Here is a 23,405-nt window from a genome sequence, read left to right on the forward strand (position 1 = left end):
TACGATATCACAATTGCAGAAGTTGCTCACTCAATACATATGGAAGGGCAAGAAAGCAAGACTGGCAGAGAAGGTTTTGTGCACCCCAGTATCAGTGGGAGGGATGGGGAGCCCAACTTTGCGGTGTTATTATTGGGCTGCCATTCTGGATCAAATCCAGTATTGGTGGAATGGCGATTTAACCAAACACTGGGTGGAAATTGAGAGCTCCTTTCTCCCCCATGGAACTACTCTGAAAGATACTTTATGGAGAGGTTATTTGGAGGAAGGGAGGGATGTGCTCCCCTGGCCACCCACAGTTGAGGCAGCGTTGCGAGTTTGGGGACTGGAGGAGGTTAGAGGACTTACCGTATATACTCGAGTATAAGCCGAGTTTTTCAGCACGATTTTTCGTGCTGAAAACACCCCCCTCGGCTTATACTCGAGTGAACTCTCCACCCGCAGTGGTCTTCAACCTGCGGACCTCCAGAGGTTTCAAAACTACAACTCCCAGCAAGCCCAGGCAGCCATCCGCTGTCCGGGCTTGCTGGGAGTTGTAGTTTTGAAACCTCCGGAGGTCCGCAGGTTGAAGACCACTGCGGCCTTCGACATCATCCAGCCCCCTCTCACCCCCTTTAGTTCTGTACAGTACTCGCCTCCGCTCGGCGCTGGTCCGGTGCTGCAGGACTGTCCGGAGAGGAGGTCGTCCAGTGGGATAGTGGTTCCGGGCTGCTATCTTCACCGGGGAGGCCTCTTCTAAGCGCTTCGGGCCCGGCCCCAGAATAGTCACGTTGCCTTGACGACGACGCAGAGGAACGTTCATTACCAACGTACTTCTGCGTCATCGTCCAGGCAACGCCTCTATTCCGGGTCCGCAGCACGGAGAAGAGGCGCCCCCAGTGAAGATAGCAGCACGGAACCACTATCCCACTGGACGACCTCCTCTCCGGACAGCCCTGCAGCACAGGACCAGCGCCGAGAGGAGGCGAGTACTGTACAGAACTAAAGGGGGTGAGAGGGGGCTGGATGATGTCGAAGGCCGCAGTGGTCTTCAACCTGCGGACCTCCGGAGGTTTCAAAACTACAACTCCCAGCAAGCCCGGACAGCCGATGGCTGCCCGGGCTTGCTGGGAGTTGTAGTTTTGAAACCTCTGGAGGTCCGCAGGTTGAAAACCACTGAGGGCGGATGATGACAAGAGGATGATGAAGGGGGGGTGTGGGATGATGAAGGGGGGTGGGGATGATGAATGGGGGGGGGGGGATTATTACAAGGGGATGATGAAGGGGGGGGGTGTGGGATGATGACAAGGGGATGATGAAGGGGGGGTGTGGGATGATTACAAGGGGATGATGAAGGGGGGTGGGGATGATGACAAGGGGATGATGACAGGTGATGATGATGAGGGTCTGGATGATGACAGGCGGTGATGATGATGAGGATGTTAATGACGGGGGTCTGGATGATGACAGGGGGGGGGATGATGTATTTCCCACCCTAGGCTTATACTCGAGTCAATAACTTTTCCTGGGATTTTGGGTTGAAATTAGGGGCCTCGGCTTATACTCGGGTCGGCTTATACTCGAGTATATACGGTATATCTCCGCTACCCCTTGAGGGGTTGCCTCTGAGTGTCATACAGTCACAAATTAAAGATTCAAATTTCTCCAAATGGATATCACACGGAATCTGTACTTACGCAGATATTCGGGACTTCCGGGGATTACTTCCTTTTGCCGACATAGTAGGCAAATTTAATTTGCCTAATACTGAGTTTTATAAATATTTGCAGCTTAGACATTTTGTAACTTCTATCCCACGGGGTAATGCTTCAGGGCCATCACCATCAGATGTGAGATTAATGTTTCTATCTACAGTTCCTATGAAGAAGGGAGTTGCCAGAATATATAAAGCAATAACCGCGAAGGCAATTAAACCTGACCTCGTGTCAGAAGTGGGAGCAAGAACTGGGGAAAAACTTCACTCGAGAACAATGGGAGGAGGTATATTCATGTGTGCTCAAAGTATCCCACTGCACATCCCACTTTGAGGTGCACCGGAAGGTGGTTTATCGCTGGTACCTTACTCCATATAGAATGGTGCAATACTTTCCGGGGCACCCCAACCAGTGTTGGCGATGTGGAAAAGAGGTAGGGAGTTTCCTCCATATCTGGTGGAGTTGTGATCAGCCTACCCCACTATGGCTACAGGTTCAAGGATTAATAACGCGAGTACTAGGCTACTCCCCTTATTGGGCCCCAGAGACCGCTATGTTATTTATGGGGCTAGAGGTTTTGCCAATCCAAGATAGAACTGTTGTGATTCACGTATGTACAGTGGTTAACCAGAGTATTGCGGCAAAATGTAGATCCACGGGGGTCCTGAGCCTGCCAGAAGTGATAAATTCAGTTCATTTGAATTGTAATCTAGAATATTCAATAGCTGCCACAACCTTCTCACTAACTCCGTTTCGGCTAAATTGGTCTAAATGGCTGAAGTTCAAGCCACTATAATGTTGTTTTATGTTATAATCATAAGTATGGATTTGGAGTTAGGTTCGTAGTTTTTTGTTTAAGTTGAACGGGGATCTGGAAATTACTCCATCCGGAGACAGACGGGTTCCTTTCTATTTATTTATTTTTATTTTTCTCTGCAGTATTGTGCAAGTTAATTTATTGTAACTGTATTAAAAAATGAAAAAAGAAAAAAAAAAAACATTTTGTAGCCAGCCAAGAGTCCTTCATTTCTTGTTTGAGGTATCTTTGCCCATTCTTCCTTACAAAAGTCTTCCAGTTCTTTGAGATTTCTGGGCTGTCTGTCACGCACTGCTCTTTTAAGGTCTATCCATAGATTTTCAATTATGTTGAGGTCAGGAGATTGTGAAGGCCATGGCAAAACCTTCAGTTTATGCCTCTTGATGTAATCCCCCGTGGATTTCGAGGTGTGTTTAGGATCATTATCCATTTGTAGAAGCCATCCTCTCTTTAACTTCAGCTTTTTCACAGATGGCATCAAGTTAGTATCCAAAATTTGCTGAAATTTTCTTGTATCAATTTTTCCTTCTACTCGTGAGATGTTCCCTGTGCCACTGGCTGCAATACAGGCCCAAAGCATGATTGATCCACCCCCATGCTTAACAGTTGGACAGAGGTTCTTTTCATTAAATTCTGTTCCCCTTCTTCTCCAAACGTACCTTTGCTCATTCCGGCCAAAAAGTTCAATATTAACCTCATTGGTCCACAGAACTTGCTTCCAAAATGCATCAGGCTTGTCTATATGTCCATTTGCAAAGTTCAAACGCTGATTTTTGTGGTGAGGACGTAGAAGAGGTTTTATTCTGATGACTCTTCCATGAAGACCATATTTGTACAAGTATCTCTTTATAGTGGAATAGTGTACCACAACTCCAGTGTCTGCCAGATCTTTCTGGAGGGATTATGCAGTGAAACGTGGGTTTTGAATAGTTTTTCTCACAATCCTGTGAGCTGTTCTGTCTGATATTAACTTCCACTGTTCCTGATGACTGCCATTTCCTAATTACATTCCGAACAGAGGATATTGACATCTGAAAACATTTTGCTATCTTCTTATAGCCTTCTCCAGCTTTGTGAGTGTCAACTATTTTCAGATTTCTAGACAACTGCTTAGAAGAACCCATGGTGCTGATTGGTGGGGTAAGGTCAGATGAGTCTGGGCATTTAAAACATTTGAGATTGACATGACCTGGTCTTCCCAGATGATGATTGAGTACAATCCATGACACTGGCAGGTCTCAGCTTTGCAAAGGGGGCAGTGCATGCTATAAATTCTGCAGGGTGCCCAAACTTTTGCAGATGCCATTTTTTTGGTTTTCTGTTATTTTGAAAGTGTAAATGATGGAAATAAAATCTAACTTTTGTTTACATATTTTAAGAATGTCTAATTTGTAATTTGATGCCTTTTGGAGATTTTTCCATCTTTCCTTGACTTCTTTATGCATATTAAATACAAATTTTTACCAGCGGTACCCACATTTTTGATACCCACTGTAAAGGGGGTACTCCACTGGCCAGCGTTTGGAACATTTAGTTCCGAACGCTGTGTGCGTGCTACGGGGGCACTGCATTGAGGGGGCGTGGACGACCGTTCGGAACTAAATGTTCCGAACGCTGACCAGTGGAGTACCCCTTTAAGTAAAGTTGGGGCTGTGTGTGAAAGAGTCCTAAGGGTGGTCATATGAGGCTAATGCCTGCAAACCCAATAATTTTGCCAGGATGAGACGACCATCTAAAGATTATGAGGGTGTCCTGGCTCTCCTATGAAAGCGTATGTTGGGGGAATGAAGGAGAAAGCATATTGGGCTTGAAAATTCCTGGTTATTCTGTTCTCAAGGAAGAAAAACCATTGGCCATGGGGGTTTATGCTATAGGTAAGTTTTGAAATTAGGCGTTGTGTGTAACTAGTAAAATAAGTAGATTTTTTATGCTTACCGTAAAATCTCTCTGAGGATCCATCCGGGGACACAGAACCTTGGGTATATGCTCTTGCCACTAGGAGGCGCTGACACTAGGCATACAAAAAAAGTCGGCCCCCTCATGGCAGGATATACCCAGCCTACTGACCCTGAGCTAATCAGTTTAGTCCGAAAGCAGTAGGAGGCAACTGATGGTAAAAAGAAACCAGCAGGAGTCTGAGGGATCGAGACAAAAAAAAAAAAAAAGGGGAAACCGAGCCACCCCTCGGACAAAACCCAACGAAACTTGTAAAGAAACCATGGTTGGGCGCTGTGTCCCCCAATGGATCCTCTGAGAAAGAGATTTTCCGGTAAGCATAAAAAAAAAATAAAAAAAAATACTTTTCCTAGGTCGGAATCCATTGGGGGGGGGGGGGGGGGGGGAAGCAGTCCCCGGGGTGGGAAGAAAAGCCCTCAACTCAAAATCAGGCAGTGGATGAAGACACTGCCCCTGCAACACCTTGTGGCCCAAACTGGCATCAACCTATGCAACAGTGTGCACCTGATAGAATTTGGTGAAAGTGTGCAAGGATGACCAGGTGGCCGCCTTACACACTTGCAGGGTCAAAGCCCTATTGCGGAGAGCCCAAGAAGCCCCAACGGAACACTTGGAATGAGATATCACCCGAAAAGGTGGAACCTTGCCCCTGCGGTGGTATGATTCCGAAAAGGCCGAGCGAATCCACCGAGAAATGGTCGCCTTGGAAGCCGGAAGACCCTTGCGACTACCCTCAGGAATCACAAAGAGGAAGAGGAGGTGACCGAAAGATAGGTCCGGACAGCCCGAACCACATCCAGGGTGTGAAGGGAACACTCCTTGGCATTGGGAGGGGACGGACAAAAGGAAGAAGGACCTTCCACAAAAGGATGCAAAGAGAGGCATCCTGAAGGGGTTCGAACTGAGCCTCCCTCAAAGCTCCAAGTACCAGGTTGAGGTCCCACGGAGGAGTGGGGGATCTGAAAAGTGGAGCTTTGTGGGCCACACCCTGCAGAAAGTTGCGGACATGGGAATTAGAAGCCAACTGCCGTTGGAAAAAGATAGAAAGAGCCGAAACCTGACCCTTAAGGGAGCTGAGGGTCTAAATGCTGATCCAACCCTGATTGGCGAAAAGCAAGAAGGCGCGGAAAAGAAAACACGACTGGTGAAAAAGACTGAGCCTCGCACCACCGAAAATAAGCTTTCCAGGTGGGATGATAAACCCTGGCAGACGAAGGCTTCCGTGCATGAAGCACTTGCCCGAAGCATAGTGCGAATTACCCAGGAGGAAGATGTTCACTGACGAAAGAAACTCGCCCCAATCCACGGAGGCCACCACAGACCGGAGAGACTCCATCCGAAAGTGGCGGAGACGCAAATGACGATTCAGTAACTTGGAGGTCCAGAATGGGGGTAACAGAGCCCTACTTCTTGGGAACGAAAGAGAGGTTCGAGTAGAACCCTGAAAAGCGCTCTTCTGGTGGAACTGGTACTATCACTCCCTGAGAGAGGAGTGTACGCAAAGCGACCTGAAAGGCTCCTGCCAAAGAAGGGGAACGCAGAGGGTGGGATCGGAAGAAACAGTTTTTGGGGATGGAATCGAATTCTATCCGATAACCCCCTGAAATGAAATCCCATACCCAAGAGTCCTGGACCTGAGTCAGCCAAACGTCCTGGAAGAGAGACAGGAAACCTCACACCCGAGAAGAGGACGAGGGTGGGGGCGCCCTTCAGGAAGAGAAAGGCTTACGGGTACTGGACTTGGCAGAGAAACTGCCAGATCGGTTGTCCGACTTCCATGAAGGACGTGTCTTGAAAGAGGGGGCTTTCCAAGACTGGGGTTGCGAATGTTTGGGAGGGATACCCAATGCAAATGGCCGGAAGGAAGTCGCCTTCCAACGGGGGTCGGAGCGACGAGGCTTATTCTGCGGTAGCAAAGAACTCTTACCTCCCGTAGCTTCAGAAATAATTTCATCCAGCAGTTTCCCAAAGAGCCGGGAACCAGTGAAGGGCAACTCTGTCAGTGACCTCTTTGAAGCAGCATCAGTATCCCACGCCTTCAGCCACATGGAGCAGCGATTGGCAACCAAGTTAGCCGAGACAAAGGCCGCGCAGCGAGCAGACTCCAACGCTGCTGAACAGAGAAAGTCCCCGGCCTGAGAGAGCTGGCAAGCCATATCTGCCAGTTCCTCCCTGGAAGTACCTGAAAGGATGCCCTCGCAAAGCTGGGAAGCCCAAACCAAAACCGCCTTGGCCACCCAAGTGGAAGTAAAAGAGGGAAGTAATGAAGACCAAGTAGCCTCAAAGGTGGATTTCGCCAAATTCTCCATTTTCTTGTCTGCTGCGTCTGCAAGAGGCAGAGTAGTGGACTTGGACAGGCGGGAGACCGGAGGATCAACCGTAGGTGGCACTGTCCACTTGGAAACTAGGTCCTGAGGAAAAGGAAAAATCGAGCTTGAACCCTCTTGGTTCCCTGAAATCTTCCTGCCGGGTGATTCCAAGCAACGTCCAACAAGGCATCAAATTCCGCATGAGAACTGAAAACCTTGGGAATACGCCGAGAGGGGCGAAAAGAAACTTCCAGATCAGGATCCGAAGTTCTGGAGTCCTCCAGCTGAAAAGTGTCCCTGATGGCTGACACTGATCCGTCCAACATTTCGGACCTTGCCGAGTAGTCTTCATGTTCCGAGGCAGAATCTGATCCACCGTCCGCTGCTTCCCCTGATGAGTGGGAACCTGCGGAGGCAACCTTAGACTAAGGTGAATGAGACCTAGGAAGAAAGGACGGGGACCTAGAACGTTGACCCGGAGAACGGCCCCTGGAGCAGGGGCGCCGCCGGTGAGCCAAGAGAGGAAGAGCGAGACCGGTAGAAACTACCCTGAGTGTGCTCTAGAAAAGAGCCAGAGGTAATTACCTTAGAGCGCTTGGAAGCGTGGAGGAATAGTGGGTCAGGGGAAACGGAGCGCGATTCCCTGGGTGTATCCCGCAGAGAAGACCGCTCCAAGGCAGAGGCCACAGATTTGGAGACCCTAGGCAATTCAGAAATCGACTGAATAAGGGAAGATACCCAATCTGGAGGAGGGACGGGCCCCACGCATTCTGACGGAACATCAGGAGATACCGAAACAGATGGCAAAGCCAGCTTGGAGGAGCAGGTGGATTCAGTAGAACCACCAGGGATTTTGGACTTACAGCCCACACAGGCATAGTAGGTGACCAGTGCCGTCGCCTGTCTGAGGGGGGGTGGGAAGAAGCAGCTGTATAGCAGAGCTGAGGAGACCCGGAGCAGTTGCGTGAGGCACGGAGCAGAGAGAAGAGAGGAGGAGCCAGCAGCTCATATAACAGGCCACCTCCCAGAAAGGCCCTATTGATAAAATTAACCCATAAGCGTGTGCATCGGGCTGATAGGTGTATCAGTGACCCCTATGTGCGCGCGCAAGGAGACTATAGGCGAACTTCAAAAAGTGGGCGGAGCTGCGCCGCATGTGGTGAAAAGCTCCGCACGGCCGCCGCCATGCTATTAACCCCGCGGCTCTGAGAGGTGCCGGCGAGGTAAGGCACCGGCCACGCGATCCGGGCAGCAGCCGGCAACAAGAGGCAGGGGGAGATACTGGCCAGGATGTCGGCCGCGTGCGGCTCCCGAAAGTGAAAGTAAAAGCTGTCAGCCACATGATCGCAGCGCAGCTGCTGGAGCTGCGGCCGGCAAAAAAAAAAAAAAAAATTACTATACCCCCGATATCCCTTAAGGAAGCAGTGAAAAACGGTATGAAGTAGCCCAACTAGAAAAAAATTTAAAGGATAGAAGTCCGCGTCCTCTTTCAAAGGAGACCCCAGAAATAAGGGGCTCCATAGGATAGTTAGTGGAGAGTAGTGAAAAGGGGGGAGGGGGTATACTTACCCTGTACCCGCCATACTCCCCTGAGGATGTCTTCAGCAAGTGTTATGGGTGCCTGCATCACGTCATGCTGCAACAGACCAGGACAAGCAGGGAGATAAGGGGGACCTGAACCCAAGGTGCAACCCCAAGGTGCTGTTGGCGGAAAGGGGTTTACGGTGGATTTGAATTTTATGTCCCGTGCCCCTTAGTCACATATGGGGGAACAGGTAGCACCATGCTCCTGAACCCCCACCTGAAAACAGAAAATAAAAGGGGTAAAAGAACCTAAAACAGGCACTAACTGTAAAACAAAAAAAGGGAGACCAGGTCTGGAGAGCACCAGACCTGTGTCTTGACTCCTATGGCACTAAGCTAAAACTGATTAGCTCAAGGTCAGCAGGCGGGGTATATCCTGCCAGGAGGGGCTGACTTTTTTTTGCATGCCTAGTGTCAGCGCCTCCTAGTGGCAAGAGCATATACCCACGGTTCTGTGTCCCCCCCAATGGTTTCTGACCTAGAAAATGTGTCATAATGGTCACAGACTACAAACAAACATGGCCCCCATTCTAACTGACTAGCTCCCTTGAAGCTCACTTGTGAAGCTATGTGAGAAAGGATACATGGGTGCAACAGGCTACAGAGAAGAGAGGTAGAGCAGCTTCATATATAATGCCTACTGAGCTCTGAACTTGCAGCTTCAAAATCAGGGGGGAGAGTCCATTCAGACTACAGATTTTCCTAGCAGAATTCCGCTTGGAAAATATGGTAAAGCAGCATTGTTCTCAATTGGATTCTGCTGCAACATTCCGCTCTAAAATGCATTGATATCTATTTATACACATTTCCTATTGGTCCTTCTGTTGCCGCCTGCTCCAGACGCACTCTCTGCCTGGAATATCTCCGGGCAAAGATTTCGTAGTGTGAATGGGCCCTAAATCAATAAAATATGATAAAAACACAGACTATAGAATTTCACAATCAGAGAGAGCAGGCAATGACATGCAGAGAAGTTTGAACCTCTCCAAGACAAATCAGATCTAGATTTAATGTACATAAAAAGCATTATTCTATAACATTCATATTATACACAGAAATATTTTCAGAAGAGCTACCCATGTCCTTTTCAATCCATTCATACATCATCCGTTTAACATGGACATCACGAATTGCATCCTATGAAAAAAAGAAAGAAACAAACTTTAGGACCAGTGTAGAGTAAACAGCTATAAACAGATATCATATTGATAAAAATCTTAGTGGAGGAGTTTGGAGCAGCATATTGCTCTTAATTATCACAAAATGCATATGTTCAAGGCTTCCTTATCGGGGAATCATGTGTCAGGACCCTGAGGGATATTTGTATCATTACTTAAATGGGCACTGTCATTAAACATGATTTTTTATATTTGATTCCTTATGCCAAATATATAACTTTTGTAACTGGTTTCCATTTAAAAAAACATTTTTTTTAAATTCTGCTGTATACTTGTGTCCACCAGGGGTCTCCCTTCTTGGCCAGAACACATTCTGTCTGGTCAAAATCTCAGATTTTGGTCTCCTGCTTGCAATGGCAGGAGACCAAACTCAGGAAGTGTTTCTCTGCACCGAGCTTGATTGACAGCTGCATAGAAGGATACACAGACTAAAAGCTGCTGCACAGAGCCTGAGGTCTTCTATTCATCACAGTGCTGCGACTATGTGAGGGCAGAAGTGGTCCCCCAGCAGGCATGACATCACTGAAGCCTGCTGGGGGACCACTTCCGCCCTCACATCGTCGCAGCGCTGTGATGAATAGAAGACCTCAGGCTCTGTGCAACAGCTTTTTCTCCTGCAGGGAGATTGCACTATGTGAGCAAGAAGAAAGGTAAGATACACAGCTTTTTAAAACTCTGAGATTTATTTATTTTTTTAAAGGGTGGGAGGAGTGTTAGTAATAGTTAGGGAACATAGCCTGAGTTAGTTGAGAAAAGTTTATTTGGTGACAAAGGAAATCTGTAGTACACATTTTTTTTATAATCCCCTGTGCCCGGGCTGCAAAAAGTAACAAAAAAACTTTAACTCACCTTCCGACTTTCACCCGTTGCGCCGTTATTGGTGTCTCGGTCCTTTGGTGCGGCCGGCTTCTTCCCATTTCCTGGGGACAATGACGCTCAGCGTATCAGATGTCATGTAAGGAGCCCGGGCAGCAGGGAGAAGGCTGGGCCCAGGCTCCTTACATGACACTCCACTCAGCCTATCACCAGCCAAAGCAGGGACATCGCTTCGGCCGGCGATATGCTGAGCGCAGTATGAGTCATCATCTCCAAGAAGCAGGAAGAAGCCGGCCGCACCGGAGGACCGGAGGATCGAGACACCAATAAGGGTGCAACGGGGGAACATCAGAAGGTGAGCTAAAGTTTGTTTTGTTACTTTTTACAGCCCGGGAACAGGGGATTATGAAAAATGTGTACTACATGTACTACATTAGTAACAATTTTGACACTCACTGTTGTATCTTTATAAAGGTGAACTGGGTCGAAGTCAATACCATTGCTGATGAAGAAATCGGTAACAGAGGAGATCAGAGTCATCTCAGGTAGAGAGAAAATATCCATGAACTGCTTCATTGTTGGACCCTAAAACAGACACATTACTGTATCAAGTTCATACTATATATTAACAACTTACCTAAAGAGGTATTCCCATCTGGAACTTTTATGACCTCTCTACAGGATATGCCATAAAGGTCTGATACCTGCATGTCCCACCTATGTGATTCACCCATATCTTCAGATTGAGGACCACCCCAGCCCTGTCTGGCTTGCGCATGGTGGTTGGGAAGCCAAAAACAGATGTTTACTACTATTACAGACCTTATTGGAAGCTGTATAAACACTCATCAGTTATGGATAACAATATCCCTTGAACTGTGAAAGAGAGTCCTATAAATCAATGGAGTAGGTAATATCCATTGCTACCTGATTTGTAAAAAAATCACTGCATGTCACTACCCTTACTGGCAAGGTATCCTAGTGAGATATCTAGCCCATTGCAACTACAGGATGCCTAAAAACCAGATTGGATCAGTTATTACAATATCTACAATTAGTCAATGGAACACCTTGTAAAACAGATCCCAAAGCAGGGGCTGCATGTGGCTGCCCAGATGTAAGCCATTCCATTTGCTACTGTGTAAGAGTAACATAAGGGGGGGGGGGGGGGGCACAACATTTCTAGAACCAGACACCAGGTCACAAAACCATATCACTGACAGTTAACACTAGGGCCATTGGTGGGACCTCTACTGGTAAAGAGGGTGCCACTGAGTCACGTTCTAGGTTTTCTTTTCAAAATGGTAGGAAACTACAGCCAGTCCCACACATTTGAATGGGGCCACACTGAAGGCACAGCAGGGTGGCCAGGGGCGTCACTGTGCCGCGAAAAAGACTAAACAGGCCACAGCACTGAGCAAGCACTGCATCCACTTCAGAAGAAATAATTATGGTAAGGAATAGGAATGGGTTACATTAAGGAGGATGCTTTCAAATTAAAAATGTGCACAGTTTCAACTTAATGTGTGTCACTGTAATGTTCTCAAAATAAAAATAGAAAGAAGACTGAATTATTTATACGTGGTGATCAATGTAATAACATTAAGGCTGCCAATTTTAGGGAAAAAATGGTTACCTTCCCATAGAAGTCACTCATCTCTATAAGCGGAATATGGGGCGTGCCACCATATAAATCTATGACCTCCTCATCGGGGACAGGCTTCAGACCTCTATGAAACGTATTAGGAGAAAGAATGAGAATTCAGTCATTAGTCACAGAGGAAATGAAGGGTAAAATACTTAACTAATGACCAGGGAAATGGTGGCAGAACAAAGATGCTGCTGGCACATAGCCTGCCTGGCAATGGCTGTGGGGCACTCCACGTTCCCAGACAAAAACAAATAAAACAAAATCAGACTTTGATTTATAGTAGAATGAAAAGTTTGGAAAAAGTAACAAATCTGTATGTGTTCAGGGCTTGGGAAAAGAACAGTAATTCTCAAGGTTGTTTTTTTGTTTTTTCAGAGAAACACTTGGTACGTTCAATGCAAGATAAAAAAAAAAAAAAAAAGAGAGGAGAAAACCCTAAGAAAGACGAGTCCATGCATTAAATGTGGAATAGCAGTAAAAATTGCAATATGAAGTCATTGCGTGAACAAACATCAAATATCAAACCAAGGCATAAATTTAGCTAAATCAGCTATTGATGACCTCTCCTGAACATAAGCCATCAGTGATTTCTGCCTGGAAAAACCCTGAATCAAAGCTCAGACAATGATGGTAATAAGTGAGGGTCCCACTACTGACCCATTCCACCGAGGCTGCAGTCTCAATGGAGAGGTGGCCAGAATTGTGATTACCGTATATACTCGAGTATAAGCCGACCCGAGTATAAGCCGAGACCCCTAATTTCAACCCAAAATCCCAGGAAAAGTTATTGACTCGAGTATAAGCCTATGGTGGGAAATACCTCATCCCCCCCTGTCATCATCCAGACCCGTCATTAACATCCTCATCATCATCCCCTTGTCATCATCCCACACATCCCCCCTTCATCATCCCCTTGTCATCATCCCACACATCCCCCCTTGTCATCATCCCACACATCCCCCCCTTCATCATCCCCTTATCATCCCACACATCCCCCCTTCATCATCCCCCCTTCATCATCCCCTTATCATCCCACACATCCCCCCTTCATCATCCCCTTGTAATCATCCCACACCCCCCCCCCCTTCATCATCCCCACCCCCCTTCATCATCCCCACACCCCCCCTTCATCATCCTCTTCTCATCATTCGCCCTCAGTGGTCTTCAACCTGCGGACCTCCAGAGGTTTCAAAACTACAACTCCCAGCAAGCCCGGGCAGCCATCGGCTGTCCGGGCTTGCTGGGAGTTGTAGTTTTGAAACCTCCGGAGGTCCGCAGGTTGAAGACCACTGCGGCCTTCAACATCATCCAGCCCCCTCTCACCCCCTTTAGTTCTGAGTACTCACCTCCGCTCGGCGCTGGTCCGGTCCTGCAGGACTGTCCAGAGAGGAGGTGGTCCGGTGAGGAGGTGGTCCGGGCTGCTATCTTCACCGGGGGCGCCTCTTCTCCGCGCTTCCGGCCCGGAATAGAGGCATTGCCTTGACAATGACGCAGAAGTACGTTGGCAATGAACGCACCTCTGCGTCGTTGTCACGGCAACGTGACTATTCTGAGGCCGGGCCCGAAGCGCTTAGAAGAGGCCTCCCCGGTGAAGATAGCAGCCCGGAACCAGTATCCCACCGGACCACCTCCTCACCGGACAGTCCTGCAGGACCGGACCAGCGCCGAGCGGAGGTGAGTACTCAGAACTAAAAGGGGGTGAGAGGGGGCTGGATGATGTTGAAGGCCGCAGTGGTCTTCAACCTGCGGACCTCCGGAGGTTTCAAAACTACAACTCCCAGCAAGCCCGGACAGCCGATGGCTGCCCGGGCTTGCTGGGAGATGTAGTTTTGAAACCTCTGGAAGTCCGCAGGTTGAAGACCACTGCGGGTGGGGGAGTTCACTCGAGTATAAGCCGAGGGGGGTGTTTTCAGCACGAAAAATCGTGCTGAAAAACTCGGCTTATACTCGAGTATATACGGTATATGACAAAATATAGAGCTAAGACTTTGTTAATACAAATTATGAAGCTACAATCTTACATGTTACAGGGTAGTTATATAAAATATCTATCCCCAAGTATAAGAATTTACAGGAACATATGATTCATATTTTATACATTAAAAGGGGTTATTCCACGATGAAACACAGAATCAATGATTACAAGCTGATTGTGGGGGTACAGCCGATGGGATCCCCACCGTTCATGAGAGCAAAGGTCAAGTGGCCTCCCAGAGAATGAATCAGTAGCGTGCATACTCAAACACCACTCTCATTACTGCCTATGGGACTTCTGAACATTCATGAGAACAGCAAAATGAATGGGGTGGAGGATAAGTTGCTGCTCCATTGAGTTGGGCGACAACTGTCCTCATGATTGCCAGAGACCCCTACAAATCAGCTTATTCTCCCCCATACTGTATATAGAGAGTAACCTTTATTTCTGGGATCACGGCCTGGACTTGGAGCTACAAAAGTTAAGATATTATAAGTTAGGTAACGTCACCTGTAGGCTGTTCCTAACTGGATATAATGAAATGCATCGATCTTCATCAGCAGATTCTGTAAAAAAAAATATTTAATAAATTTGTATTGTATTTTGGGGCTGCAGCTAACTATTATTTTAATATTCGATTAGTTGTCTATTATTTTATCGATTAATCGGAAAAAAAACGTCAAAATGCCAAATTAAGGGGTCCAGCTGATTCTACTTGAAGAATTATGTACAATGGCCATATTAAAAGTATTCTAGCATGTGATGTGACCAAACAGCAATTTTTGACTTTTTTTTGTTTTTTAAAGGGTAGCTCCCACCATCCTTTTTTTATTTTTTATTTATTTATTTTTTCCTGTCCCTGCCTATTGCCAATCTATCCCTAAACCCCTCCCTGCCTTTATTTTTTTATTATCTTAAAAATGGCATTTTGTCTGCTTGGTAGTGTGCTCACTACCAAGCAGACTTCCCCAGCAGGCACCACGTCACTGATGCCTGCTGGGGGCCGACTTCCGCCCTTAGTTCTCCTGACAGGGTGCCTCCAGCTGTTTCACCACTACAACTCCCAGCATGCCCTGACATCTATTTGCTGTCAGGGCATGCTGGTAGTTGTAGTGGTGAAACAACTGGAGGCACCCTGTGTTGGAAGACACCCAGCCCCCGACCAATATCGCCCCCCTCACCTGTTCCGGACCATGATCGGGGGTCCGTAGCAAGCAACAAGTGTATGCCCGGCTTCCTGTCATGCCCGTACACTCTGGAAACTGTCTCTATATTTCTGGAGGATTGAAAGTCCTCCAGAACCATAGAGAGAGTTACCAGAGTGTAGGAGCATGACAGGAAGCCAGGCACATGCTTGTTGCTCAGTGTGTGATGGGCCCTCCTGTAAATGGCACCCCCCCTCTCCGTATAACGCACTCCACCCGGTAATGACAGGACACAGCTGCGAGGAGCAGTGAGGAGGCGGCGTATCCCCACTGGAGCCGCGGCTGTAAGGAGAGGTAAGAGCCACATGCCTCCCTGCTGCAGGGAGAATATGCAGCAGGGAGGCAGCCAGTGTGAGAGTCCAGGGAGCCAATGCACAGCCTTGGATTTCACTGTGCTCGCTCTCGCCTGTTTGATTGACAGGCGGGAGTGAGCACAGCAGTGACTGATTTAGACTCATTGGCCAGGCTCAAATGAGACGAAATTCTGTAGTGACGTCACTGCCGAATGCATTCGGCCACTAGGAGGGCGACCCCTAGTGGCCAAATTTAAAAGTGATTTAAAACTGGTTTAAAATCACTTTTTTTAATTAAACTATATTAGAGATATGTTGTAGTACTTAAGTACTACAACATATCAATTTTTTGCTATACAGGGTCATTATTAATGATCCTGTATAGAAACCAGCGTAAATTTGATACTGCTGCATGGGTAATTGTCTGAACTATTAAAATAAAATGTTCATGATTAACTAACATTTAATTTTAATAGTTCAGACAATTAGCCATGCGGCAACATTTTTTTTTACGATTTTTGTATAGCAATAGAAAAAGGTAGAGCTAATTTTTTATTGGGGGGCGGTTTATTTACATTTAATTTGTTTTTACTTTACACTTTTTTTTTTATAGCACCCGACCCATGTCTGTAGTACATACACTAGGATGCTCTGCACCCCCCCCCCATGTGTATAGAAGTGTATAGGTACTACATACACACTGTTTTAACCATGGGGGTATGTGCAGAGCATTGCATCATAGTGTCTGTACTACAGACACAGGGGTGCAATGCTCTGCACACACTGCTATACAAATAGGGGTATATGCAGAGCATTGCACCCCTGTGTCTGTAGTACAGACACTAGGATGCAATGCTCTGCACATACTACCATGTGTATAGCAGTGTGCATGTAGTACACACACTACTATAAACATGGAGGTATGTGCAGAGCATTGCATCCTAGTGTCTGTAGATGACACTAGGGTGCAATGCTCTGCAGATACCTCCGTGTGTGTCAATAAGCAATGCAGCAGTAACAGGGGCAGGGCGCATTAAACTTCAGGAAACTGTCCTACCGGCGGCAGTAGTACGGAGTCCTCCACGGCAGGCTGAGGCTCCATAAGTGTAGAGCGTCCACAAGCGGCGTGGGAGGGGGAGGAGTTCAGAGAAGCAGCCGCACACGGGATTGTGAGCAGTGGGTAGCCGAGGGTGGGACAGGGACTGGAACTCACTGAACAGAGGCTGCGGCAGTGCAGACTAGCGTCTGACCGCGCGCCCGCAGCAGTGTTATCACAGCCGGAACCCGGACAACGAATCGGATGATTATGCGATAACTGGATTCGTCAACAACGAATCCCGTTATTTCATTTTATTGATAACGTCGATTAACAGTTGCAGCCCTAATTGTATTATAGGAATGTGTAGTTGTCTGTGTGGATATTATTATCGTTTCAAAATGTACTATTCAGAATATGATTAATACAACAGTCCATTTACTCCTATTTCTTTTACCCTGCAGAGAAATTATGTTAAAAAAGTGGGAAAAACATTATAGTAAAGCTGCTCCATGTCCTATCTTTTTGTCATATGTGCCATAGGGAAAGGGGAATACTGGGTTAAAGGGGTTATCCGTAGACTAAATTATTTTTATGTTGCTGGGGCCGCAATGACAATTAAAAATAACACATACTTATATACGTTGCTACAGAGGAAGTTGAGTTGCTCTTTTCTGTCTGACCACAGTGCTCTCTGCTGACACCTCTGTCCATGTCAGGAACTGTCCAGAGCAGGAGATGTTTGCTATGGGGGTTTGCTCCTGCTCTGGACAGTTCCTGACATGGACAGAGGTGTCAGCAGAGAGCACTGTGGTTAGACTAAAAAGAACAACTCAACTTCCTGTGGGGAGCATACAGGAGCTGATAAGTACTGGAAGGATTAGGATCTTTAATAGAAGTACAGTGATCCCTCCACATACGATGGTAATTAGTTCCAAATTAACCATCATTACTTGATTCCATCGTATGTTGAGGGATCCGTGCAATAGTAATATATAATGTTATACTCACGTGTCCCCACCGCTGCGGACCATCACCACTGCCCTGGATCGGCGATCCCCATCACCGTCATCACGTCCCCGGGGAGTCCCCGCTGCTCCGGACCGTCGCTCTCCATCGCCGTCATCACGTCGCTGCATATGCCGCACCTATTGGATGACGGGACGGCGTGCGCAGCGACGTGATTACAACAAAGGAAAGCGACGGCCACGCAGCGGAGCTCAAAGAGGACAGTCCGGAGCAGCGGGGACAGGTGAGTGACACTCACCGGAGCACACAGGGCACATTAAACGGCTATCTGGCAGCAGCTGAAGCAGTCTGCGCTGCCGGATAGCCGTTTATGCGATGGTCCTGACATACAAAAGCATCGTATGTTGATGCTGCCTTCAACATGCGATGACCTCTTAGAGGCCATCGTATGTTGAAATTATCGTATTTCGGGGCCATCGTAGGTCGGAGGATCACTGTAATTTACAAATCTGTTTAACTTTCTGGCACCAGTTGATTTGAAATGTTTCCCTTTAATGGGAATAAAGTATGCAAATTCATTCTCCTCCAGAAGCAAAAACCTTTGCCACTAATACTTTTTTTGGACCCTGAATACGAAGCCACACCATGGTCTAACCCTAACCTAAAGGAGTTCCACATTTGCATCTAAGTTCGCTTTTTGTTGTCTACAGCTGTCATGCCGCCTATGTGTTTTCATGGTTACAGACTGCAAACAAACCTTGTGTAGTCTGATTCTGCTATTAGGTGTTACTACAAATCCTACCTATGTCCCTACTTCAGGATGAGCCTACAAATAGGATATATGTTTGTAACCCCCAAGGATCTGGATAGAAAAAATGGCGGGATACTTTTAATCAAGGATATTTCATATACACTGAAAATACTAAGGAGTATCTCTCACCTTCTGTATATCATAGTGCAGGCCTCTTATTGCAAATCCTGGGATATAATCATACTTCTTAATTCCCTCTGGATACTGTAGATGAGGAGATAAACATGAGTAAATCAATAATATTGCTTTAAATATTCCTTTAAAATTGTTCAACCTATTACCAGGGCATACACTACAAGTTACCTGCTAAATACAGAAGAGGCATTATAAATGAGAGAATAAAGAAATAACATTCACAGACCTTCCACCAGATGCCCCACATTACAGACACATGGCAGTAATAATGGGAGGCTTTGATTATGGTTTAGCTTTGATTTATTTAGGCTGCGTTCACACGGCCGTCTAGACCCGTCCCGTTCTTCTCCCGTCAAAAATAAAAACAGTCTTTAAAAAAAAACGGACAACAACAAATAGAAATGGATGTTATTGGTTTGTATCCGTTATTGTTCCATTAATAAAAAATAAAATAAAAAAAATAATGTTTTTTTGTTCCAAGCATGCTCAGAAGTAAAGACGGATCAAAAAAAAACAGATGCAAACGGATGACATTAAAAGACTCATCCGTTTTCCATAGACTTCGATGTTATATTTACTGTATTTGTTTTTTTTTTTCCTTTTTTTTGATGGAAGAAAAAATACTGCATGTGCAGTTTTTTTCTGCCGTCAAAAAAACGGAAATAAGTGCAGACAGGTACAAACGGATTGTAAAAAAAATCTCATTGAAATGAATGGGATTTTTTATTTTTTTTTAAACCGCATTTAATGCGTTTACAGCCTGCAAGAACGGAACCAAAACGGGGATAAATAAAAATAAAATAAACGGGGATAGACGGCCGTGTGAACGCACCCGTAGTCATGAAATACTAAATCTAGCATCTCTGCAATAAATCACTTATCTATTTTGTTCCTTTGCGTTTATTTTAATTAGAGATGAGCGAATTTACAGTAAATTCGATTCGTCACGAACTTCTCGGCTCGGCAGTTGATGACTTTTCCTGCATAAATTAGTTCAGCTTTCAGGTGCTCCGGTGGGCTGGAAAAGGTGGATACAGTCCTAGGAGACTCTTTCCTAGGAATGTATCCACCTTTTCCAGCCCACCGGAGCACATGAAGGCTGAACTAATTTACGCAGGATAAGTCATCAACTGCCGAGCCGAGAAGTTCGTGACGAATCGAATTTACTGCAAGTTCGCTCATCTCTAGTTTTAATCTAAGCATTGTAGAAAAATCTTTTGCTACATTGTCTACTCCAGTGTTTGTCAACCAGGGTGCCTCCAGCTGTTGCAAAACTACAACTCCCAGCATGCCCGGACAGCCAAAGGCTGTCCGGGCATGCTGGGAGTTGTAGTTTTTGCAACAGCTGGAGGCACCCCGGTTGGGAAACAGTGGTCTACTTAGTACTTTGAATATATGCTATACTATACTGCTGTCAGACACAAAAATACATAAATACTCAATACATGTAATGTCTATAAATTACTCGGATGTAAACACGTTAATGAGTGTCCTGTATGTACACTATGTGTTAGCTGATCTCTCCTAGGTATTTACAGATGCCATATGCAGGATAAAAATAAAAGCCATAAATAAGCTCTCTGGACAGCGGCTAGCTTTAGTGAAGCAACCAGAGCAACAGCGAGCAAGAGAATAATTGAAAACAGAAAAGAATTAATGGAAATACATCACAACGTTGCTAGATTATTTGTATATTACAGTAAACAGTAATGAAACTTACAGCATATTCTAGTTTTATAATAACCATCATTCGTATAGTTTATACTTGAGCAGCAAAAAACTGCAGTAAAAATAATAAAACAATTTACAAACAATTTGTTTAACCAGAAGCTAAGATTTCATGAGACAAAAATAAATAAATAAAAACTAAAATGATACCACAAAAAACACAGTACATGTGTAGGCCACAATACCTTTTATAGCACCTTTCAAGGGAATCAGAGTTTAAAAGTAAGGGAAATGTATCCCGGTGGTTCCCTTCCTGCTTATGGTTTATTAATAATATGTGGGGTCCCTGCAATTACTTAGGCCTCCGTTACATATGCCCAGGACCTTTTCCCTTCAATGCTGTAAAAATGCTAGAAATTATCCAATTCATTGGAATGGGACAGTTTACATTCATCCAGAGTCTCAATTTGGGGGCTATATGGTTAGATACGCCGGACCGGCACCGGACAGCGGAACGAATCTTGTTGCGTTCCCCTGTCCGGTGTTCATAGTAACAATGGACGCCGAATGCTATACAACTGATGCATGATGTCATCACTTAGATTTGGATAAGGCAAGAAAAATGTTGATCTTCTTGCAGGCGCTCAGGTGCCCAGAGGAATCTCACAACCGAATCATGGAAGTGAATTAAAGTTCATGTTTATTAGAAAAAAACAGCAATAACGCGTTTCGGTGAATACAAACCCCCTCAATCTGAAGGGGTTTGTATACCCCGAAATGCATTATTGCTGTTTTATTCCAGTAAACCTGAACTTTAATTCACTTCCATGATTCGGTTGTGAGATACCCCTGGGCACCTGAGCTCCTGCACGAAGGTCAACATTTTTCTTGCCTTATCCAGTCTGACTACAGGATTTCCATTTGGTTCGATTCGGAAAGGATCGGAGTTCACTCGGTGCACCGGATGACTGGGGAGCCATGGCGGAGATTGCGGGGGTCCCCAGCAGCCAGACCCCCACAATCAGACATGTTATCCCCTATTCTTTGGATAGGGAATAACATGTCCAGAAGCAGAGTTCCCCTTTAATGTCTTACAAGTATTTTAGCTTTATAATTAAAAAAACATTATTTTACTGAAGGAGTAGTAAATGCTTAAATGAATGAATAAACTGCCATCTGATGTGGTTTGTAAATCCACGGAAACTCAATGTAAGCCTGTCTGGGATAATCATATAAAATATCCTAGGGCAAAAAAAAAATGAAAAAGTTAATAGTTTAGGGTCCAACTAGATGGGATTAGTTGACAGCTTTCTATTTTCTTTTTTCTATCATTCCTTTACGGCGACATGGGTAGTGCAACAGCAAATAATTCATTCCATGTTGTGCAAGTAAACATTTTTTATGATTTGTCAGAAAATGTGTTAGTTGCAATTTGAGACTGTACAAAAAATAAAGCAAAGAGAAGTCTAGCCACAGCATGCCTGCCTCGTTCCTCCCCCACCCTTCCCTGCTGGAAGCCGAGCACTGTACATCACTCAATCATGCTGCTTCTAGGCACAGACTTCTCTGACTCTGCTTGGCTGCAATGTCCCTAGTTCAGTTTTAACAGCAGCTCAGGTTATTCACATTGGAAAGCCTATCTTAGGCTGGGTTCACACTACGTTTTCTCCCATACGGGAGCGCATACGGCAGGGGGGAGCTAAAAGCTCGCGCTCCCGTATGTCACCGTATGCGCTCCCGTATGTCATTCATTTCAATGAGCCGACCGGAGTGAAACGTTCGGTCGGCTCATTTTTGCGCCGTATGCGCTTTTACAACCGGACCTAAAACCGTGGTTGACCACAGTTTTAGGTCCGGTTGTAAAAGCGCATACGGCGCAAAAATGAGCCGACCGGACCGAACGTTTCACTCCGGTCGGCTCATTGAAATGAATGACATACGGGAGCGCATACGGTGACATACGGGAGCGCGAGCTTTTAGCTCCCCCCTGCCGTATGGGAGAAAACGTAGTGTGAACCCAGCCTAAGAAAAGGAAGTTTATCAGGTCATTGGAACATGTATACTGAAATAAATGGGCGTCAATAAGAGGGGGTCATGGCGTTCTCAATCCTAATTTGTTTGGATCTCAACTTTTCCTATTACAGTGAGTACAGGTTAATGAAACATGTGCCAGAAAATACACAGCACACATGCCAGCTCACTATACACACATGGTTCAAAGAGGAGAAAGTTAGGGCAAACACTGTGGCTGCGACAGAAGAACTTTTTTGCATTTAGTCCAAGTAGTCATTTCTTGTTTATTTATTTGGATTTTGTGTAACGCAGTAAAATTGCAATAGGATGTCATTGTGTGAATAAACTCTAACATCAAATATCAAACAAATTCATAATTTAAAGGGGTACTCCGCTGCTCAGCATTTGGAACAAACCATTCCGAACTCTGGAGTCGGGAGCTCGTGATGTCATTGCCCTGCCCCCTAACTGCAAGTCTACGGGATAGGGCGTGGCGGCTATCACGCCCCCTCCTATAGACTTGCATTAAGGGGGCGGGGTATGACATCACTAGCTCCTGGCGCCGGCTCCAGCATTCGGAACAGTTTGTTCCAAACGCTGAGCAGCAGAGTACCCCTTTAACCATCAGCTAATGATGACCTAGCCTTGTCTACACACCTTGTACTGTTGTATGAGGATGTCTCTAGCAGTAGTGAATATCTTCTTATGTAACATATCTGAATACTGGGCCAGGGTATAATCATAATCAAATCCATAGATCTCAATGTCTCCCAGACAGATTTCATTGTTGGAGCATATGGTTGCTGGATTCAGCAGATTGCATACACCGGGAGGAAGAAGATCTGCAAAATAACACAAATAGATTACTACTGCTTATCTACATACTAAAAAGTGACCATATAAACCACAGACACTTTGGGTAATAGACCTGGCTGCAGCAGAACCGAACACAATCCAAACTGCTGGTTATTAGCATTTTTAGCCCCTTTCCTCATTATGGCGCATGCCCCCTGCTTGTCCAGACATAGTACGGCATGAAGTGACAGCTTTATGTAATTTAACCACAAGACAGGGAATAATTAGGGGGAGATCTATCAAAACCTGTCCAGAGGAAACGTTGCCCAGTTGCCTATAGCAACCAATCAGATCGCTTCTTTCATTTTGCAGAGACCTTGTTAAAAATGAAAGAAGCAATCTGATTGGTTGCTATGGGCAACTCAGCAACTTTTCCTCTGCACAGGTTTTGATGAATCTCCCCCAAAGTGTACCGTATGGGGCCCATCCAACTTACTAGC

General features: G+C 45.9%; 1 protein-coding gene across 3 annotated transcripts in view; it reads right to left on the reverse strand.

Annotated features, from left to right (window-relative positions):
• Window positions 1-23,405, reverse strand: part of NT5DC2 (5'-nucleotidase domain containing 2) — a 62,143-nt gene that overhangs the window by 34,662 nt on the left and 4,076 nt on the right. For 2 of the 3 annotated variants that reach the window (XM_056524146.1, XM_056524145.1), the window contains exons 2-7: window positions 22,768-22,952; window positions 18,424-18,498; window positions 14,491-14,546; window positions 11,991-12,084; window positions 10,811-10,939; window positions 9,437-9,497 (exon numbers count right to left, since the gene is read on the reverse strand). In XM_056524146.1, coding sequence (XP_056380121.1) covers window positions 9,437-9,497; window positions 10,811-10,939; window positions 11,991-12,084; window positions 14,491-14,546; window positions 18,424-18,498; window positions 22,768-22,952 — 600 coding nt within the window. Of the gene's footprint in view, window positions 1-9,436; window positions 9,498-10,810; window positions 10,940-11,990; window positions 12,085-14,490; window positions 14,547-18,423; window positions 18,499-22,767; window positions 22,953-23,038; window positions 23,221-23,405 lie in introns of those variants that run through there. The other variant, XM_056524147.1, reaches the window with a different exon arrangement.

This window comes from Hyla sarda, chromosome 6 (assembly GCF_029499605.1).
Source record: "Hyla sarda isolate aHylSar1 chromosome 6, aHylSar1.hap1, whole genome shotgun sequence".
Taxonomy (NCBI): domain Eukaryota; kingdom Metazoa; phylum Chordata; class Amphibia; order Anura; family Hylidae; genus Hyla; species Hyla sarda.